Genomic DNA, 21,673 nt, shown 5'->3' with positions numbered 1-21,673 from the left:
GAAAATTATTCCATCTGAACAACAATGATCCTTTGCACTTAACTTTTGAAGGCCACTTACTTTGCTCGCAAAGGAGCACCACTCCCAAGCTGCAGTTAGCTGGTCTCTTGCAACGTAATTTTACTCACTTATAGAAGCCTAACGTAAGGGAGACTGTGGTAGGTGAGACATTTAATGCCGACTGTGGAACCTCATGTTGTGGAGTTTTGGGAAGATCATGTCTGCAATGACTGCATCCCCATGACTGTCCCTGCTGCTCCCTCAGTTGTCCTTGTCAGCGGTGGGTGTTGAGCAAGCCTAGAGCTTTCAGTACTGAAGGGACAGCTTGCTTGCTATTAGCTGGATTCAGTCTGATTCCTTCAGCTACTCTGCCACCAGCCTGGTGATTGGAACATCACCCAACACTTCGCATAATGTTAAAAAAAAAAAAAAAAAGAGGGGGGTGGTGGGATACAAAACTGCTGCTTTTGGCAAACATTCTTTTAAAAATTCCGGACAGCCTCTCTTCTGCCTTGGTGGATTTTGAAAAAAGAAACCAGAACAAAGCAAGCTGTCTTAGGGATCAAAAGCAGATAAATACATCTCTTTTCTGATAGGCAGTGTTACTTCCATTTTTCTTTGGAAGTAAAAGCTTTAATGCTTAGTGGCTAATGTATTAGTCTCCTGTTGCCGCTGTAACAAATAACCGTAAACTCAGTGGTTTAAAAGAACATGAGTGTGTCATCTAACAGTTCTGGAGGTCAGAAGCCCAAAATCAGCTTCACTGGACTGAAATCAAGGCCTTAGCAAGCCTAAGACCTCCTTCTGGAGGTTCCAGGGGAGAATCTATTTCTTGCCTTGCTTTTTCCAGCTTCCAGAGGCTGCCTGCATTCATTGGCTCATGGCCCCCTTCCCCCATCTTCAAAGCTAGCAGCATAGCATCTTTGCTCTTTTCTGACCTCTGCTTCTGTTCTTATACCTTTTATCTGACTCAGCCTCTTTTGCCTCCCTCTTACAGGGACGCTTTGATCGTGATTACACTGGGCCACTCTGACAGTCCACAGTAATCTCCCCGTCTCAACTTCATTAACTTAATCACAGACTCTCCTTTGCCATGAGAGGAAACAGTCACAGGTTCTAGGCATTAGGAAGTAGACCTCTTTGGGGAGCCAACGTTCACCCTACCACAGTTAGTTCTCTCTCTCGAAGTTCTTAATTCTTTGCATTGTTTTATATAAAGCAGATGGCTCAAAGGTCAGGATGAGCCACTTCAGATGAAAGAATCCCACCGTCAATCTAAATGTAATTAGTTGTCATAGAAAACAGAAGTAATTCAAATCCTAACCTTCCGTATTTCAAAAAAATGGGTTGACTTCTTCTTATATTGCTCAGTAATCGGGTTCCAATCACATAGAATATAACGCTTTTGAAGACAAGATATAACATAAAATGAAAAGGCTTTTCTTTACATTGTTGACATTTACTCACAATAAAAAGTGGAGGCTATTCAAGTGGGTGGCTATGGGATGGGGTGAATCATTTTCTTTCTTCTTTTCCTTCACATTATCACTATCATAAACATTCCAAAACATTTCTTCTAAACATGATATGGGGTTGTAGCATATGGCCAAAGATTATTCACATGTGCTGTGCTAGTTCTCTGCTAATAGCTGACTCAGAATTTCCATGTAGGTGGCCTTCACTCTTTCAAAATGTAAACGATAAACATCATCACTCTAGTAAAAGAAAAGCTTTTGAATTAGTGACAGTCTTAAAATGTGTAAGAAACCGTTGCAGTCTCAGCTGGTCAAGGCTATGTCATAAAGGCAAACCAGGCTTATGAAGACGACCATTCTTCGAGCAGGTGATCTGTGCTTTGGAAAGGGTACTCCATTTGCCTTTGAAACACCACAACGATGTGGATGTTCTTAACTACACGACTACGTTCCGTTCAAAGGCTCAACCACAACCTTCCTCCAGTTCAAAGGCTCAACCACAACCTTCCTAGTGATGGGTCCTCATCCTGACTCTGGGTAACCACCAGCCAGAAAGACACTGTTGTCCTCATTTATTCTCTGGGCAGAGAACTGCAAATGGGGCTGTCAGCCCTCTAGGATGTTGGAGGAATAAGACTGGCTCTGAGCTGAGGCTCTCCTTGACGGACACCTCTGCACAGTTCAAAGTCAAGACGTGAGGAATTCTTCCCCCTCCTCATGGCAGCGAGGTCCCTGAATGGATCTAGCTAGTGATACATGCCTGGAATCTTATCATGCCTTAGTGGTGCTAAGGGAGTTATAACTGAAGGAAGGGCGACTTGGAACGTTCACATGCAACGCATACCACACCTTGCTATTCAAAGAAAAGGCAATTTAGAAATAAGAAAAATCAAACCCCAGAAGTTTCTGCACATAATGGACAACGAAAATATTCCATTAGGAATCATGCCACAAAAGAAATGTGGATTTTTACAGTGCTAAATTTGACAGAATTACTTCAGTTACCATTTTGAAATACTTTACTCTTCACATACATTTTTAGAGTTAAGCTTCAGGCAAAAAGACATGTAAGAAGGTATCTTTTAGTTTTACAATTTAAATAGCAGAAAGAAACTTCTATGACCTAACATTACACATCTGAAATTTAAATACTTATTTTTAAGCCTATACCAGAATTTAGAGCAGTTTGAATAAGTGGCCAGTACTCAGTATAGTTGTTCTATACAAATGAATTTCACATTATGCGAATAACTACTTATTTCATAAAGCATTTCAATAAATCCCTGAGTTGGTTATTTCTTTATGTGGAAACCTTCAAGTTTCTAAATTTAAATCTAAAATACTATGGTCATATTTTATAAAGAGGATATGGCATATTCAAGATTTTAAAATGTCACAAACAAAATATTAGTGACTAAGTGGTTTTTCAGAATTTGGTAATCATCTTTTAAGATAAATTCACAGATTTTTAAAGCTTCAATTTGATTTCACAAAAGTTAGTAAGGACAATTCAGCTTAACAAGTTATCTTTAAAATTCAGTTTCTAAGGCAACAATCATAGGTCCCTGTACACTGCTTTAAAAAAATCATTCTTATAAATTTAGTTGCTGCAACATCAAAGGCAAGGCAAATATAACTGCCTTACTTTTATCTCCTTTTATCAGACTTTCTGAACAAGACAACTTCTCTCTTTTTAAAGGACCAGACTGCTGCCCATTAAGTACAAGAAGGTGAAGGGCAGATAAAATATCAATAGTCAAATTGGCTGCCTGAGAAATCCAGCCTGTTGCATGTTAAGAGCAAACGGGGGTCCAGCCCATTATATGTGCAGAAGAGCAAAGCTCCTCATGAGTTACTCCTTATAGCTTCATAACTTACACAATCAGGCGAAAAGGGAAGAGCTCTTACCTGCACATCTCACTCCCTGAGCAATGAGTCCCCACATGAAGTTGGCACAGTATTCACACCAGTGCGGCCCCCTGAATGTGTGGACCTGAAAAAGAGTAGTGACAAAGTGGCCCGAGGGGAGATTACAGACGAGATTATTTCCCTTCCAAGCAGTCATACACAAGCCATAGTCAGTATCAAGAGGCACAATATGGTTACAGTTAGAAAAACCTTGGTTGAGTGGAACTGCCAAGCAGTTACAATTTCCTTCAGAGCTTGATTTCCTCTTTGTTTTAGAAATGGTGATAAATCAAACCAATATTCTGCTATTTACTTTTGAAAACAATTTCTACAGTGGAATTTTCCAACTGGTCCCCTCCAGCTGGAAGCAGTCTCATCTATGCGCTATACAAGTACGGGCATATTCTGAGCGCTGCGGCATGCATGGGGATGAGGAGTGATGTAGACAGAATCTGTCTATAAGGATTTTGTCAGATGATCCATCTCCTGTCCTCTGTGACCACAGTCAGGGCCATGGGTGGTGAAGGTGGTATTTAGTGGCTGGTTACAAAAGAATCATCAAAAAGGGCTAATATCTGTTCAGAACCATTTGATACTATGTTAGCAAAAGAAAATGAATATATTTTAGAAACTGCAGAAGCTACAGTTGATCAGAAACCCTGTTTGAATACAGTAATTATTCACTCATCTTTCCAGCTCATAAAGGTTTTACCACATTTGATTCTTTTATCCCTAAGAAAGGAACCTCCAAAGAAGAAGGATTCAAATGCCAAGATACCTATAGACTTTATGGATAGGAAAGAGAAGCCATTCTAGCTTAACCTAAATGAAAAAATATTGGTAGAATAGAGCAATAAATCCAAACCCCAAACATTAAAGAATAAAAGAAAAAATATCTTGAATATTATCAGTAACACTTTAAGACTTCTGAGCAAATATTGGCTAAAAATGTACTCAAGAAATAAGTCAGGGCTTCCCTGGTGGCGCAGCGGTTGAGAGTCTGCCTGCCGATGCAGGGGACACGGGTTCGTGCCCCGGTCCGGGAAGATCCCACATGCCGCGGAGCGGCTGGGCCCATGAGCCATGGCTGCGGAGCCTGCACGTCCGGAGCCTGTGCTCCGCAACGGGAGAGGCCACAACAGTGAGAGGCCCGCGTACCGCAAAAAAAAAAAAAAAAAAAGTCATCGTCAAAAGAAAAGGGAGGGACAGGGAACAAGGAAGTTACTGATCTGTATCAAATTGCATTTGCTTGAGATAATTTCTTACATATATATGATTTCCTCCATCAGAAAACAGTAATACAAGAGAGTGAAAATCACAAAGTGTGACGATTTGATTTCAACATAAATATCTGCCAAAACAGCTATGGCAAATAATGAAATTCACAGCTAAGACCGTCATTTTTACTACTGTTCTATTTATATAAGTGATTTTTTGTTTGTTGGTTGCTTATCTATTTTATACACAGTAGTGTGTATATGTTAATCCCAGCCTCCTAATTTATCCCTCCCCCTTTCCCCTTTCCTCTTTGGTAAACATTCTGTTTTGGAGATAAGTTCATCTGTGTCTTTTCCTTCCTTTTAGATTCCACATATAAACGATATCATATGGTATTTGTGTTTCTCTGTCTGGCTTACTTCACTCAGTATGATAATCTCTAGGTTCATCCATGTTACTGCAAGTGGCATTATTTCATTCTTCTTTATGGCTTAGTAGTATTCCATCGTGTGTGTGTGTGTATGTGTATGTCTTCTTTATCCATTCATCTGCTGATGGACATTTAGGTTGCTTCCATGTTTTGGCTATTGTAAATAGTGCTGCAATGAACTTTGGGGTTCTTGTATCTTTCTGAATTATGGTTTTCTTCAGATATACGCCAAGGAGTGGGATTGCTGGATCATATGGTAGTTCTATTTTTAGATTTTTAGGGAACCACCATACTGTTCTCTATAGTGGCTGCACCAATTTACATTCCTACCAACAGTATAGGAGGGTTTCCTTTTCTCCACACCCTCTCCAGCATTTATTGTTCGTGGACTTTTTAAAGATGGCCATTCTGACCGGTGTGAGGTGATACCTCACTGTAGTTCTGATTTGCATTTCTCTAATAATTAGCAATGTTGAGCATCTTTTCATATGCCTTTTGTCTATCTGTATGTCTTCTTTGGAGAAATGTCTATTTAGGTCTTCTGCCCATTTTCTGATTGGATAGTTTGTTTGATATTGAGCTATACGAGCTGTTTGTATATTTTGTCGGTCACATAGTTGGCAAATATTTTCTCCCATTCTGTAGGTTGTCTTTTCATTTTGTTTATGGTTCCTTTGCTGTGCAAAAGCTTTTAAGTTTAATTAGGTCTTATTTGTATATTAGTAAGTGGTTTTTTATATATATATATATAAATATATATATAAATAAATAAACGTACTTCAAATTTAAGAGGCTACTGAACATAAGACTTACCCTGAATGTAAGATACATATATTCCATTTAGAAAAACCATGCCAATTAATTTATGACATGCCACTGATTATAAGCTTAATCCCAATTTCAGAGATGTTAAAATGAAAAAAAAAGCATATAGTAGAATCAATGAAATATGGTATATCAGAATTCGAAATACTACTACTGGCCAAAATATCCATATATGGTAGCAGTGAATAACCCAGGGTTCATTCCAAGCAGGTATGTGCTTGTGACTCTGATCACTGCCAAGTAAGCTCAAGTACAAAATGTTGTGTTGATTTTGAAAAGGCAGCCATAATCCCTTCTATGTCTTTTATGGAAAAGGGTCAGGAATGCAGATACAGTTGCTTCTGGATTGTTAATGATGTTCGCAGCCTGTAAACTGAAAGCATTTCCTGGAGTTCCTGAAGCCGAGCTCAAGATCAACTTTCAGACAGTCTGTGATGTCTTTATTTTCTTCTGTGTTCCTCTGAGTGAATAAAACTGGATAAAGTATGTAATCTTGCTTTTAATCTGAGGTGAATGAGTGAAATAGATAGCACTGACTCATATTTTAAAAGTTATATAATCATGAAATAGCTAGAGAATTGTGAAGTTATTTTTAGGGGAAGTCTCAGGATAATCCAGTTTTACTTAACTTGGTAAGGTTAATAAATTGGATTAGAAGTGTGGAGGAAGTCTGGTTTTGTACCTGCCAGTTACTCATGATAAAGGGTGTAAAGTTCTACTGGTATGTAAACCACTGAAACAGAGAAGGGCTCTTGGCAAACACAACTGGGTATTGAGATGTTGTGATAGAACCAATTCCCTTCCTCACCTTCACAAAGTAGTAATGAATGTGGCCTTTTGAAAACCTTGGGGCATTTCTTCATATTACATATGCTGAAGGAAGGGTTTCACTGTCCGAGCGGCCCAATGTTCTCTAATCAGAGGATCACACACGTATCTTAGAAAGTAAATCTTCAGGAAATTGTTCTTTATACATTTCCTTCTTGGACAGGTTTTTATAAAGGCATCTTGGGGGCTGGTTTTAGTGGTGGTGGTGTTTTTACTTTCGTTTTTTTAAACTGTTTGTAAGGCAGGTTATGTAGCTCTCCAGGAAATGGTTCTAGAAGTAGGCCTTGAAGCCCTGGAAGCTTACTAAACTTGTATTTGTATAACAGGATTTTACTGGATTCCCTTTTGAATTTTTGTATCTAAAATTTGTTACTTCTTAAATTTTATTTTGTGACTTTCATGAGGCTGGATTGTATTTGTAAAAATGGAGTATTGTAGTCTTTTTGTCTTTTTTATTCCCCTAGAGGTCATCAAAACAAATAGACATCACTCATTAATTATTTTTATTCATTCATAAACAGTTATTAGGTGATGACATATACAAAGATTAAACCAAATATTGGCTCAAGGAATTCACCATAGGTTTCTCCTGTTAAATATAACGTGAAAAGCCTCTTCTGAAAGTGTCTGCAAAGTGTGAGGGTAGCTGGGGTGGGCACTGCTCGGGTATTATGCGTGAGCTGCAGCTTCCAGGATGAGCAGGGTCAGCCAGGTGAGCAGAACAGGCCTGAATGGGGGTAGGCGTGTTGGAGCGGGGTGCATTAGGTGACGCTAATGACCGGCGTGGCAGGAGTTGAGAGGCAGACAGGGCCTCTTCCACGCCTACAAATGTATACTTTGTTCAGTCAGCAATGCAGGGCCACTGAAGATTTTTAAGGAAAGTGACACAGTCGAGGGGACAAGGCTGGAGGAAGACAGACGAGGGTGCTACAGCAGTAGTCCAGGTAACAGATGACACGGATCTGAACTCAGAGTGTACCGATGGAGAACATGGGGCAGAATCGACAGCACTTGGTGACTAACTGAATCGGAGGCAAAGGAGAGAGGAAGAACGAGGGCTAACTCTTAGGGGGAAGATGGCATTAACAGGGGGAAGAGAAGTAGCAGAACAGGTTTGGAAGTGAGGTGGGAGGGAAACAGTGGAAGAGATGGAAATGGCTGATTGAAGATTCCTGAGAAAGAGGAGGTAACCCATGGAGTAAGGTTCCTGAGGGCAACCAATGGAGATGGGAGCCAGGGCAGAGGGATTAGTTTTGAATAAAAGAAAACTCAACTCTTCCCCTTCCCTGTGTTGGCAGCGCCAAGGGGAAGGGGAAGAGGATGGCTGTGCAGTGCAGGAGTGGTGGGGGCCTGGAGGCAGAAGGCTAAGGGAGTTCATACCCAATGGTCTAGTTTCTGTGTGTTAGGAAGTAAGTTCAGTCATGGAGCCAATGAAGAGTTTAGAAAAAGTGGGGAATAGGAACTGGAACTGGCCAGAAATTCAGAGAAGGGCTGTTGGACTTGAAAGCAAGTTTCTTTCCTGGATGTCATTACAATCATACTATAACAGTGTCAAGTGCATTAAAGAAAAAGTGACAAATACTTTCTTTTAAAAAGGGTGGTTGTGTTATATTTGAGCTTTACCTAAATGTTTTATTTTATATGCAGTTTTACGTTATCAGTGATGTTTTTATCACATATTTTACCAATTCAGAAAAAGGTATCTTTAACAAGTCAGTTGCACAAATTGTACAACTTAGAATAGCTCTGCAGTTGTTGTCCTCTACCTAGCACGATGGAAACAGGGCGCTGTTCCTGCACATGAGGCTCTAGGGCACTGACACCTGCAGATAATTCTGCTTCCTAGATATGGTTGCATTTTGATTACCCATCTCAGAATGATCAAATTAGAATGTAACAGGTATTCAAAACGCAACAATTAAAAGGTCAAAAGTTGCATCTTGGGGGTTCTTTCTGCTTAGGAGAATGCTAAGAAAGAGCTAGGGTGGGATCTGGTAGAAAGGAGGCCTGAGTGGTTCACAAGGAGTGCAGCTTGGGCCAAGTCCTGGTTTATAAGACAGAGTGACCTGTGCCTGTGATTCCCTGTAGTGTAGCAGACGCCCTTAGACATCTGCACAGGTCAACACCCAGGGAATCAAGGTTACTGATGTCTTCATAACAGAACACAACGAACACTCATTAAGTGACATTTTCCATTTTTAGGGGATTTCAATTCTAAATTGCCCCAGATTTTTATGTTTTTGTAAGTTTGTGTTTTAGTTTTCCTGCCTCTTCTTATTCTCCAAAGTTGTTGGCTCTTTTTCGTTCCTCCTAACCCTTCTCCCTTCTCCATCCACCAGTTCTTATTTATGGACCAGGAAATCTGATAACTTTGCTAGCACTGGATATAAATCAAGAAAATGTGTCATCTGTCTTCCTCTTGAAGGTGTTAAGAAACCAAACCAAACGAAACCCACCGAATTTCTGGTTCCTTGTCTGTGTTTCTTGTAGCTGAGGCTGAGGCACGGTGGTCTTGTGAGAAAGGAGGTGTTAGCACCTTGCTTTTTATTCTGTGACATTCTTTAGTCTCTAGTTACTGTTTCGTATAAGCAGAAGCCACCTCTGTTTCTGCTGTTTACTGTATGACCATAATGACATACATTGGCTTCATAAGGTGGGAAAATAACCAATTCCTTTATAAAGAGGACTGTTTCTTCCTTAGAGTTATTTAAACAAATCACTTGATCATTTTATAAAAAAGGGATTCCTCTGGGGGATGTTTTGGTATCAATCAGCATCATCATATAACAGTATCAGTGAGGTCAGAGATGGTCCTGAGAAAAGTAACCTCGTAAGTTGGCCACAAGTATGTTTTCTCTAGGCCACCTCCAAAGCTTTTGGTACATCTCGACAAATGAAAATGACAGAGTACACGGCTTGAATTATACCTTCATGAACAAAGGGCATAGCAACTTGTTTTAAAGACCTCTTCCCTTTTGCAACTGGAAAAAGGACAACTTTATTACCGTGGCATCTGAGATTGCTCTCACCTGTGAATACCTCCTGTCACATCAATCACCTTAAAACTGGGGATGAAAGACTGGATTAACTAATGGACCCAAAAGAGTCTGTTACAGGGAGGGCACTGGTCAGAAGCAGGCTGAAAAGGACAGACAGTGAGGGAGATGGGTGGGCTACGGAGAGGCCCACGTGGCACAGGCCAAGGGTCCTGTATCTCTGGTGTACTGACCTAGGTAAAAACTGAAGCCATGCTCACTGGGCCTACTGTCATACTGACCCAAACCCTGGCTTCTATAAGAAAACCAGCATGTCTGCGTCTCATGTTTCTGATGTTCACATCTCCAGTTTGAATGTCAGTAACAGAAACAATGGAAAAGAATTCCATGCTATTAGAAGAGAAAGAAAAATCCAGCATATCTTCATTATCCCTTCCAGGCCATAACACTACCTGTAGAAATAAGCATGAATGCAAACAGCCAAGCAGCATTCCTGCAAAGCCTGCTGCAAATGGAAACTCCGTTGGACGCAGTAAGAACGTTGGGGGAAATGAAATTGTGCTTGAAAAGGTGGGAATGACATTTCAGCTGCTGCTCTTAATTTGGGAGGCCCTGATGAGTCAGTTCTCCAGCGTGGTATTGGGCAATGAAGGGAGAGAACAGATGATCCAAATCGAAACGAAAGGAACATAGGTAGGCAGGCAGCTGGGCAGGAAAGGCTTTCTCTCTTTTTTTTTTTTTCTTTTCCATTTTTATCTTTAGGGCAACCAGAATGTACTCTTTTAAGTAACCAATTTTAGCCTCACCAAGATGGCTTGATTTTGATCCAAAAGATTTGGAATTTAGAATTTGGGTCCTAATTTGACCTCTTCAGTTAAAGTATATGTTGATTTATACTACATAATGAGAAGAGAATGTAGAACATTGGCTATGATCATTAACAACAAATACATAAAATTGTATAGAGGTTCCCTACAGGAAAAAAAGGTAGGGAGGGGGAACTTAAAAATAGGAGTATCTTTAGTATCAAAGCAATACCTTTTTGCCTTGTTATTTAAACTATTAGTGGCCTTAACATTCTTCAGGAAAAACCTATAACAAACAGTAAGGTTTGGGTACGGTTAAGCCAGCAGCACTGATATCACGCTGACTATGCCTCCCCCTCTTGTCCTGATGGAATGACATGAAAGGTGGTGCCCACGGCAGGAAAGGCAGAAGGAATGCCCGGAGCACTTGCTGAAACATGGCTTCGAGCAGTACTTGGGGCTGGTGAGTGCCTGGTATAGGAGGGGCACACCCTCTGGCCAGCGGCAGACAGAATCTAGGAGGTTCTGTGTGCCTGGGGGCACTGGACAGCTGGCGAAGGGGCGCAGGTGCTAATAACAGCTTCTACAACTGGCTGCTACACATGATTGTGCAGGGACTCTGTGAGGCACAGACTTCACCTCACAAGTAGTTAACACCATCAGAAGTATTACTGTGAAAAGCATGACAAATGATAGAAAACTCAGTGACCTAATGTTTCAAGAGTGAGAAAACTGTTCAAAATTGAGGGAGATAACTATAAAAGCCTGCTGGACATACCATGGTCATACCACAAATAAGTGGTATCCCCTTAAATATGAGAAATAACTACAGGAAAAAGCTGATATAACCTGGTCAGGCTATGACAACACTAGTCCTACTTTACTAGTAGAGCAATTACTAGGACAACATTAATAATTTAACTCTTCTTCCACATGAAAAACATAAAAATGGTTTTTATTAATTGGCATATAAAACAGTACTTTCAACATGCACAGAAAAAATAATGAATTATTATCAATTCTACTCACACAGTCCATTCACCATAATCCTATACAGGGCCTTATTAACAAAGTTTAAATTTCTTTATGGCTTCCTTCATGATCTACATTTCCCTATCAACACTAGCCCAATGAAGGGGAAATATCTCTAAAATTACAGCTGAGGGACTTCCCCTGGAGGTCCAGTGGTTAAGACTCTGCGCTTCCACTGCAGGGGGCACAAGTTCGATCCCTGGTCAGGATCCTGTGGTGCGGCCAAAAGTAAATAAATAAATAAGTTACAGCTGAGCTGATGTGGTGCAAATGAACTTGCTCAGAATCGTACACAACCACATTAACACCGGAACACGAACGCAGTTTCTGGTGTCAAGGTTCTGTTCTAAGCTGCAAGAGTGGCCCCTTGCACAAAACCATCGACTTGAAATCCAGGCATCAGGCAGTGGAAACACCAAAGTAATCAAGGTATTTATTTTATTTATTTATCACATTGCAAGGTACAGTTTGTATAATAAATGATATAACAATAAATATCACCCAGTAATTAAAAAACACTTTCCATTTCAAAATATGGGTGTTTAAAGTATTAAAAAAAACTAAAATGTTTAGCCATTTTCCAGGTTTCAGAAGCAAATTTCTTTTTAATTTCTTTTCATCGGAGCTCTAATGAGAGCTTTACCTCTAAAGTGAATAACTGTTAAAGTTTCAACATGTCACATGCCATACCTAAAACACTTCTACTTTGACAGTTTAGTTTCATTACTTGGAATAATGTTTGCATTCAAATACCAGTAATAAAAAAATATAGACACAGTGAATCAATACTTCAAAATACCAGTCTCCTAAAGTTGTATTATGAAGGTATTGATATAACAGGAAAATAAAATCAATGAATCAACCTGGTTGTGCAATAAAATCCACTGTATAATACACAGCTGAGTGACAGATAATCTCTATACCACATTGCAGTATGTAAACTGAACACTGAGAGACAAAAAAAGCCTCAGACTAATCCACATTATCTTATGATCCATAATTCCACAAAGCTCCAAGCCTGTACTAATATTAACATTTCCACAAAACCAGATTTCAATTTCTCTTTGGTTTGGTTGTAAAAATGTCATCTAAAGCAGTCTGCTGTTAAAACATATTATATTATGAATAAAGTATTTCTCTAATACACCTGGAAAAAGGTTTGATTAAAATGTGCAAAAAAATTATTAAACTATGTAGTTCAAACCCTTTTTAAAGCTCTAGTAAAAGAGATCCAGATTTTCTCCATTGTTTTTCTATTGGTTTAATTGGGTCTTTTTCTAGTTTCCTAAGGTGGAAGCTAATTGATTTGACCTTTTTACTCTTTCCCCAAATAAGCACTTAATGGTATAAATTTCACTTTAAGCACTACTTCGGCCACATTCCACAAATTTTGATGTGTTGTATTTTTCTTTTTATTCAGTTCAAAATATTTTCCAATGTCCCTGTGATTACTTCTTTAATTCATGAGTTATTTAACAGTAAGTTGTTTAATTTCCAAATATGTGGGAACATTTTCAGATATCTGTTATTGATTTTGAATTTAATTCTGTCATGGTAAGAGGATATACTTTGTGTGATTTCAATCCTTTTACATTTATTGACACTTGTTTTATGGCCCAGAATATTGTCTATCTTGGTGAATCTTTCATGTTCACTTGAATAGTATGTGTATTCGCCTGTTGCCAAGTAGAATACAAATATCAGGTCAAATTGGTTGATACTGTTGTTCAAGTCTTCTAAGCCCTTACTAATTTTCCATTTGTATTTGTCTGTCTATTTGTCCTATGTCTGAGAGAGAAGTGTAGAGATCTCCATCTATAATTGTGGATTTGTCCATTTCACTTTTCAGTTCAGTTGTTGCTTTACATATTTTGAATCTCTGTTTTTAGGTGCATATAAAATTTAAATTATGTCCTCTGAATGAATTTTATTTTATTTATTTTTGGCTGTGTTGGGTCTTCATTGCTGCACGCGGGCTTCCTCTAGCTGCGCAAGCGGGGGCTACTCTTTGTTGCGGTGTGAGGGTGTCTCGTTGCGGTGGCTTCTCTTGTTGTGCAGCACGGGTTCTAGGTGCACGGGCTTCAGTAGTTGTGGCATGCGGGCTCAGTAGTTGTGGCACACGGGCCTAGTTGCTCTGCGGCATGTGGGATCTTCCCGGACCAGGTATTGAACCTGTGTCCCTTGCATTGGCAGGTGGATTCTTAACCACTGTGCCACCAGGGAAGTCCCCTCTTAATGAATTTTAATGTTTTTACTGCCAATAATATTTATTCTGAAAACTACTATGTTTAAATATAGCTATTCTAATTTTCTTTGAATTACTGTCTATATGGTTTATCTTTTTCTTTTTACCTCTCTGTGTCTTTAAAGTGGGTTTCTTGTGGATAGAATATAGTTGGGTCTTGGTTTTTAAATCCAATCTGACAACAACCTCTATCTTTCAATGGAGTGTTTAGTCTAGTTCCATTTAATGTAACTATCAGTATAATTGGGTTTAAATCTGTTATCTTGCTTTTTCTTTCTATATATTCCATTTGTTCTTTTTTCTCTTTTTTCTCTTTTCTTTTGGATAAATTACATACTTTTTATGAATCCATTTTGCCTCCTCTATTAGCTTATAACTATTTTATTCTTTAGACTTCTAAGGTTTACAGTACACATCTTTAACAATATTATAGTCTACCCTCAATATTATACCACTTCACGTGTACTGTATCTTACAACAGTACATTTCCACTCCTCCCACCCTGTACTTTATGATATTGTTATTTGTTTTACTTGTACAAACTACATAATATATTACTATTTTTGCTTTAAACAGTAAACTTATGTTTTAAAAAACACTAAAATGAAGGAAAAGAAACATTTTACACTTACCTATATGTTTACCATTTCTGGCATTCTGTATTGTTTTGTACAGATCTAAATTTCCATCTGAAATTATTTTTCTTCTGTCTGAAGAACTTCCTTTAATATTCTTATAGCATAGGTCTCTTGGTAATGGATTCACTCAGTTTTTCTTTGTTTAAAAAACAAATATTTTATTTTGTCTTCATTTTTGAAAGATAGTTTTGCTGGATATAGAATTCTAGGTTATAGTTTTTGTTGTTGTCGTTGCGTACTTTGAAAATATTATTCCATTGTCTTGCATAGTTGCTGATGAGAATTTTGCTGTCATTCTTTTTTTTTTTTTTTTTTTGCGCTACGCGGGCCTCCCACTGTTATGGCCTCTCCTGTTGCGGAGCACAGGCTCAGCGGCGCCGCTCCACGGCATGTGGGATCTTCCCGGACCGGGGCACGAACCCATGTCCCCTGCATCGGCAGGCAGACTCTCAACCACTGCGTCACCAGGGAAGTCCTGCTCTCATTCTTTATTCATCTGTATATAACAAGTATTCTTCCCACTTCCCCTGCTGCTTTTTAAAGAACTTTGTAAAATATGTAAGAGTACCAGTGACAAAGGAAAATAATCCATGTTTCTCTGTTGACATATTTTTCCTACACTGAAATAATCTTTACTTAAAGATGTTAATAAAAAAGTGTAATTTTCTTCTTTTATAAAAATGTACTTCTGACTCCAAGTACACTGAAGTTAGATTGATTGGCATTGTCCCACTGGTCACTGATGCTGTGCCCCCCCCACCGTGAACTTTTGATTCTTTCTGTCTTCCATTTTGCTTATTTTTTATTGCTATGTCTTCTGGTTCACTAATCTTGTCTTCTGTGGTACCTAATATGCCATTAATACCATCCAATGTATTTTAAATTTCAGGTATATTTTTCATCTCTAGAGATTCCATTTGGATTGTTTTAAATAGTTTCCATTTCTTTCCTCACTGCAACCTTTAGTTTACTGCTAATTCAGTCATGTTAGTAAGATGATGATACCATTTTGAGGACTTTTAAACAATGCCTTATGTTTTATGATGTCTTTCTACTCTGACTGGTGGGCAAAACTATACGCAGCCCAGGGACAATTTCAGTAATTATTCAGCCTATTGCTTTCTGGTGGTTTTCTGATAGTTTTTTCTCATGCAGGTGTAGATAAGTACCAAAGACTCATGAAGACTCCTATGCAGATCTCCAGAGCACTTTCTGTGTACATCTCTGTCCCCCAGGTACCCTGCCCCAGAAATTTTAGCTGCTTTGTCTTGCCAAACTCCAGTCTCTGTGTCCTCAACTTGGTTAGACCAGCAGGTCCTCTTTGGATTCCCGCTCCAGGTGCTGTGGCCTAGAAACTGCCTCCAGGCAGTGAGAGCACTCTTAAGACTCATCTTGTTTGTGTTCCTTCTTTAGGTATCACAGAACTGTAACACCTGTTGTTCAATGTCTGACTGTTGTTTTATATACTTTTTATGGTTTGCTAGTTGTGTAAGATGGGAAGGTATATCTATTTCTTCCATCATGGCTGAAAGTGGGAGTTCAGATTATATTCTTGTTTCTAAAACTGATCTTTCATGTGAGCTTGAACCTGACGTTAACCTAATCAGCAATTCTCAATGCCCTTTATATAGGCTGAACAGCTTCAGGATTCTTTTACTCTCATGCTCTACAAGCATGCTTCTCTCAGCAAAATGTTACATTAACATTGTTGTATTCAGTAGGCTGTATAGTAGGGTCTTGTAACTGGTGATTTCATTTGTCATTTAATGCTGTAGTGGGCATTTCTTATTTTTTAGCCATGCAGAATAGATGTCTTGTCTTTGGATAACGGTCCTCAATCCATGTGAACTGTATGGAGCTGATCCTATTCCAAGCTCCAGGGGAAGGTATGTGACCTAGATCTAAGCCAATAAGCACATTCCACTCTCCTAAACCATAGCTAATGGTTCACAGATGGGCATATAAGATAACTGTGTGAATGCCTACCAGGCCTAGACCTTTTGCTCAAATAGTCTCTTTTTTGGAGCTGACTAGAATCTGAGAACATACACAGCTGGAGCCTTTGCCAGCCATCTTGTCACCAGAGGGAGCCTAAAAAATGAAGACAGAGCTGGGAGGCAGGATTCTGGTAGCATTTTAAGCCCCTGGGCTAAGGGATACCTTCAAGTAACACTGAACTTTTCCTACTAGGTGAGTTAATAATTTCCCATTTTGCCTCCATGAGCATGGGTTGGGCTTTCTGACACTTGCAATGTAAAGTTTCCCATCTGTTCCATCAAATGGTAAATATCAGTCATGGGTTCCAAGTGGATTTTTTAAAAAGACACACTGAAGCAATGTCATGCAATTGTGGAGTAATGAGCTGTAATAGCAAACCATCAAAGCAAAATCACATACCTCCAAGAGATGGACCTTCTCTTTATGAATGCACTGTGCAAGCTTGTAAGGCAGAGCCACAAGCAGCCATCAGGGTGTGGAACATGTAAGGGCTAGAACTCCAAGAAAAGGGAGTTCTACAACAGAGAAAGAACGAGCCTGACATTTCAGGCCTGATCTGGGCAAATCCATTCACATAGCCAAAAACGTCATCTCTATTACAACAGTCTGTAGGATATCATCTACCATGTCGAGAATCCTCTGGCTCCCATGACCTAAAAATGAATATATTCTTTTCTTTTAAATTTTTGTCTGGACGACACTTTAAAAAAAACACCCAGTTCTACTTTTGCTCCCCCCAAAATATAAACATGTAGAAAATAAGCAGTTGACAATGTTCTTCAGAAGTGTAACACCACTGGGCTATTTCCCCTTTTCTTTTTAGCTTTCCTATTTTGCAGCCAGAAGAATAGTAAGATAATTTAATATGAGAAGTTAGTAAACCTGAAAAAAAGCTATTGGTATGGTATTTATCAGGAAAATAATCTGTAGTGGTTTTCAGATACCAGCAGTGCTGTGGTAAAATATCTAAGAAAGAAAAATCAATATCTGCATGTGTTCTCTTCACTTAAAAAATTCTTTCCTAGATTTATATTCCACTTCCTTTAGTGTTTATGCATGTCTCTCTTTTTTTCTCTGCCCTTTGGGCAATGATATACATATTTTTTTGCGGTATGCGGGCCTCTCCCGTTGCGGAGCACAGGCTCCGGACGTGCAGGCCCAGTGGCCATGGCTCACGGGCCCAGCCGCTCCGCGGCACGTGGGATCCTCCCGGACCGGGGCACGAAACCGCACCCCCTGCATCGGCAGGCGGACCCCCAACCACTGCGCCACCAGGGAAGCCCTGGGCAATGATATTTTTGTGTCAGATACTATTACATACGAATAATGAATGCTGACTAATAATGATAATAATTGTACTGAGATACAGGGAAGTAAGATGTTATGAAATGTACATAGTCAAAGCATGTGCTTGAGGAATATTTTATTAAAGCCACAATAGGCTTCACTATTAAGACTCTTTGTCCTCCGAGGAACTTTGATAGTGTGTCACAAAGATGATGAAGTATAAAAGTATAATTTGTTGAACAAGGTTTTGGAAAACAGAAATGAAATATTATACATGTATCTCTCCTATTAACTTACAAAATAAGCAGAATAGAATTAAGACTTAATCCTCAGTTAAATCTGGGGGGGGATGGATATATGATACAAATGACTGTAAAAAGTTGCCTTTAAAGTACTAACATGTCCCAAATCCTTGAAGGTTAGATTACTGTGTGAACAAAAACTAAAGTATTAAGAGAACAGAATTCTGGAGGAGGTGACTTTTTAAAATTGTGTGTTCTTCCTAAGGATTTATTTACATCCTTAGCTTGTTACTGTGTCAGGAGTCACATGCCAGGCTGATTCTCTACTTTGGGATAAATTTTGGAGAAACCAAATTTTCTAAAACATTAAATCAGCAGGATATACATACATGATGGAAATCATCAATACCACATTAGAGGCAGTTGTCTACCAAAGGGTCTCAAATTAGGATACTGGTTGAAAATAAGAACTAGGATAGGTGCTGGTGAGAGAGAGTGCCAGGCTCCTCCTTAAGGTGTTTAAAAGTGGCAACCCTAACATCTTAAAGGGTGGCCTCAGGTTTTGTTTTATTTTTAAATTGTTTGTTTTTTGATTTCATAAAAGACATGGTACACCTAGTATGTTCCACTAACAGTCTCCTAGTGAAAACAAACTTGCAAATCTCTCCCCAAATGTTAAATTACTCTCTAATATTTTTTGTTTCTTAATTCCATAAGAGAAATAGGACACCTAATAAGTTCCACTAACAGTCTCCAAGTAAGAAAAACTTCCAAACCTCCCTCCAAATTTGAAAGCAACAAAAACAAAAATAGGCAAGTGAGACTATATCTAACGATAAATCTTCCGCACAGCGAAGGAAATAATCAACAGTGAAAAGTCAACCCATTGCTGGATCATAATAAAGTTTTAACTTTTTGAGGAACCTCCATGTTTTCCATAATGGCTGTACCAATTTACATTGCCATCAACAGTGTACAAGAGTTCCCTTTTCTCCACATCCTCGCCTACACCAGTTATCTTTTGTCTTTTTGACAACAGCCATTCTAACAGGTGTGAGATGATATCTCATCTCACTGTGGTTTGATTTGCATTCCCCTGATGAGCAGTGATGCTGAACACCTCTTCATACAGCTGTTGGCCATTTGTATATCTTCTTTTGAGAAAGGTCTATTCAGGTCCTTTGCTCATTTTTAAATCGAGTTTTTTGTTCGTTTTTGGTTTTTTTGCTATTGAGTTGTATGACTTCCCTATATATTTTGGATATTAACCCCTTATCAGATATATGATTTGCAAATATTTTCTCTTATTCCATAGGTTGCCTTTTCACTCTGCTGTTTCCTTTACTGTGCAGAAGTTTTTAGCTTGATGTAATCCCACCTGTCTATTTTTTCTTTTGCTGCCTATGCTTTGGTGCCATATCTAAATAATCATTGCCCAGACCACAGTTAAGAACGTTTTCTTCCCCTATGCTTTCATCTACTAGTTTTTTGGTTTCAGGGCTTATATTTAAGTCTTTAATCTGTTTTGAGTTGGTTTTTATAAATGCTGTGAGATAGGGGCCAATTTCATTCTTTTGCATGTGGATATTCAGTTTTCCTAACATCATTTATTGAACAGACTATCCTTTCCCCATTTAGTGTTCTTGGAACCCTTGTTGAAGTTCAGTTGACCGCAGATGTATGGATTTATTTCTGGGGTTTCTAGTTCATTCCATTGGTCTACAGGTCTGTTTTTATGCCAGTACCATACTGTCTTGATTATTGGAGCTTTGTAATATATTTTGAAATCATTAAGGGTGATGCCTTCAGTTTTGTTGTTTGTGCTCAAGATTGCTTTGGCTATTTAGGATATTTTGTGGTTCCACATGAATTTTAGGATGTCTTTTTCTATTTCTGTAAAGAATGTCATTGGGATTTTGATAGGCATTGCATTGAATATGTAGATCACTTTGGGTAGTATGGACATTTTAGCAATATTCTTCTAATCCATGAAATGATGAGTTTCTCTTAAGTACAATATTTAAAGTTCTCTAGCTCCATAAAGTGGCTATGAAGAAGTATAAGCAACTATGTGCAAACCAACAAAAACCTTGTGAAATGTTTCCTTTTGGAGTATTAATATTAGGCAGGAACCCTTCCAATGACCTTAACGATCTAGATCTACACTCAAGGTGTCATAACCAGTTCCCCAGCCAGCATTACAAAACACAAGAAGGATAGACAGGACTGAGGTCGAGAGGGCCACAGTGCTGGGGTGCAGTGTACAGGCCTGGATGGAAGTGCATGATGAGTCTCTGTGGTCCTACTCACCACGAGCAGCGGCAGAAGTAAAAAGTGGAGCAATGTGTGTTCATTTTTTTTTTTGGCTTCCATATCATCTGGTAAGTACTGTACTGGATAGCAACAGAAACACAGTGCCTACAGGGACTTTACAGATGATCTTGTCTAATCTCTTAGTTTCTCTCCATCACCCTTTACAAGTTTGACTGCCCTAGACAGAGAGAACCTCCCACTATGCTCTGATATTTATTTTTATCTTCCCTTGCAATGGGCCCACATTAAGAATCAGGAACTCTGTGTGTGTATACATATCCATATCCCTGTATAATACAGAAATTTATAATATAATTCAGTTTAATCTCCTACTTGGAGAAAAACATTATGTATTCTTTTAAAATGTTTGTTGGGCACTCCATGTTCCTATCCACGGGAGAAGCAATGGTGAGTGACATTATTGCTGAAGGTTAATTATGAGACATTCCAGGTTTACCATTTCCATTTTGTCATGTTGCATTTAACTTCTTTTAAATTACTATTAATTCAAAACAATATTCAAATTTCTGAGAACCTAAAATGTGAACATTCTCCAGTCAAATATAACATGATATTTTGGGTTTTATTTCATTTTAAAAACTCACGTGAATTTGATTTAAAAAATTTTGTAATATAGGTTTTAAGGTCATTAGAAAAATCTATTTTTGTGTCAAAATTTCCTGCTGCATGAAAGTAGTTTCAAAATAACTACTACCACCACAACAACGGTCCCCCATCTCACACTGTGTGCTCATTTATTTAGTGATTCAGTGGATGCTTCTTGAGCATCTACAAGTCATGTTACTAGATATGGGGACAAGGGAAGGAAGAACAAAGGGAGAAAAGATGGCAGGAGGTGGTGTTATGATGGTTGGTGGAAATAATACAAAGGACATGGTAGATAACGGTCCTGGAATATGACATTTCACTGTTAATATAACTAGTTAAACTATATATGAAAGAATATTTTTTTAACAGTGGAAAAGAGAATAATTACATTAACAAATCTAATACTTCTCAATATAATTTAATCAGAGAATTTAAGAGCTGTTAGAGAACTTACAGATCACGTAGTTTAACTCCACATTTTATACTAAATCTATTTTTGTTGTTTCATCTTGTATTTTTTTCTCAAATGTGAATCAAATGAAGACCATAGGGCTCAGATTTGTCTGTGTCCTTTGAAGGAAAGGAAGGACCACTTTCCACAGGAGTGCTTGCCATTTCTAACCTTCAGTTTATCAAAGAGCAGAACATCTGGTCTGGTGGCCAGGATTGACAAGTTAACTATTACCACTATATTCCAAGTCCTGAATCAGTAATTTTTTAAATATTATAAGGTTCATGTTATAGAGTTAATTTAATTACATTATCAATTAATATTTCAGGATTCATTGCTTACCTATTATCTTGGCAACATTAAATCTATTAA

General features: G+C 38.6%; 1 protein-coding gene and 1 long non-coding RNA gene across 9 annotated transcripts in view; one reads left to right on the top strand and one right to left on the bottom strand.

The window, feature by feature from the left end:
• CHN1 (chimerin 1) overlaps positions 1-21,673 on the bottom strand; it is a 176,367-nt gene that overhangs the window by 19,337 nt on the left and 135,357 nt on the right. For all 7 annotated transcript variants that reach the window (XM_019922598.3, XM_073807549.1, XM_073807550.1 and 4 more), the window contains one exon: positions 3,384-3,468. In XM_019922598.3, the coding sequence (XP_019778157.1) occupies positions 3,384-3,468 (85 nt within the window). The remainder of the gene's footprint in view (positions 1-3,383; positions 3,469-21,673) is intronic.
• The window catches only part of LOC109547850 (uncharacterized), a 134,507-nt gene that overhangs the window by 98,025 nt on the left and 14,809 nt on the right, over positions 1-21,673 (top strand). The gene's annotated exons all lie outside the window — the stretch shown is intronic.

This window comes from Tursiops truncatus, chromosome 7, assembly GCF_011762595.2.
Source record: "Tursiops truncatus isolate mTurTru1 chromosome 7, mTurTru1.mat.Y, whole genome shotgun sequence".
Taxonomy (NCBI): domain Eukaryota; kingdom Metazoa; phylum Chordata; class Mammalia; order Artiodactyla; family Delphinidae; genus Tursiops; species Tursiops truncatus.
This window is presented reverse-complemented; position numbering and strand designations above follow the sequence as displayed.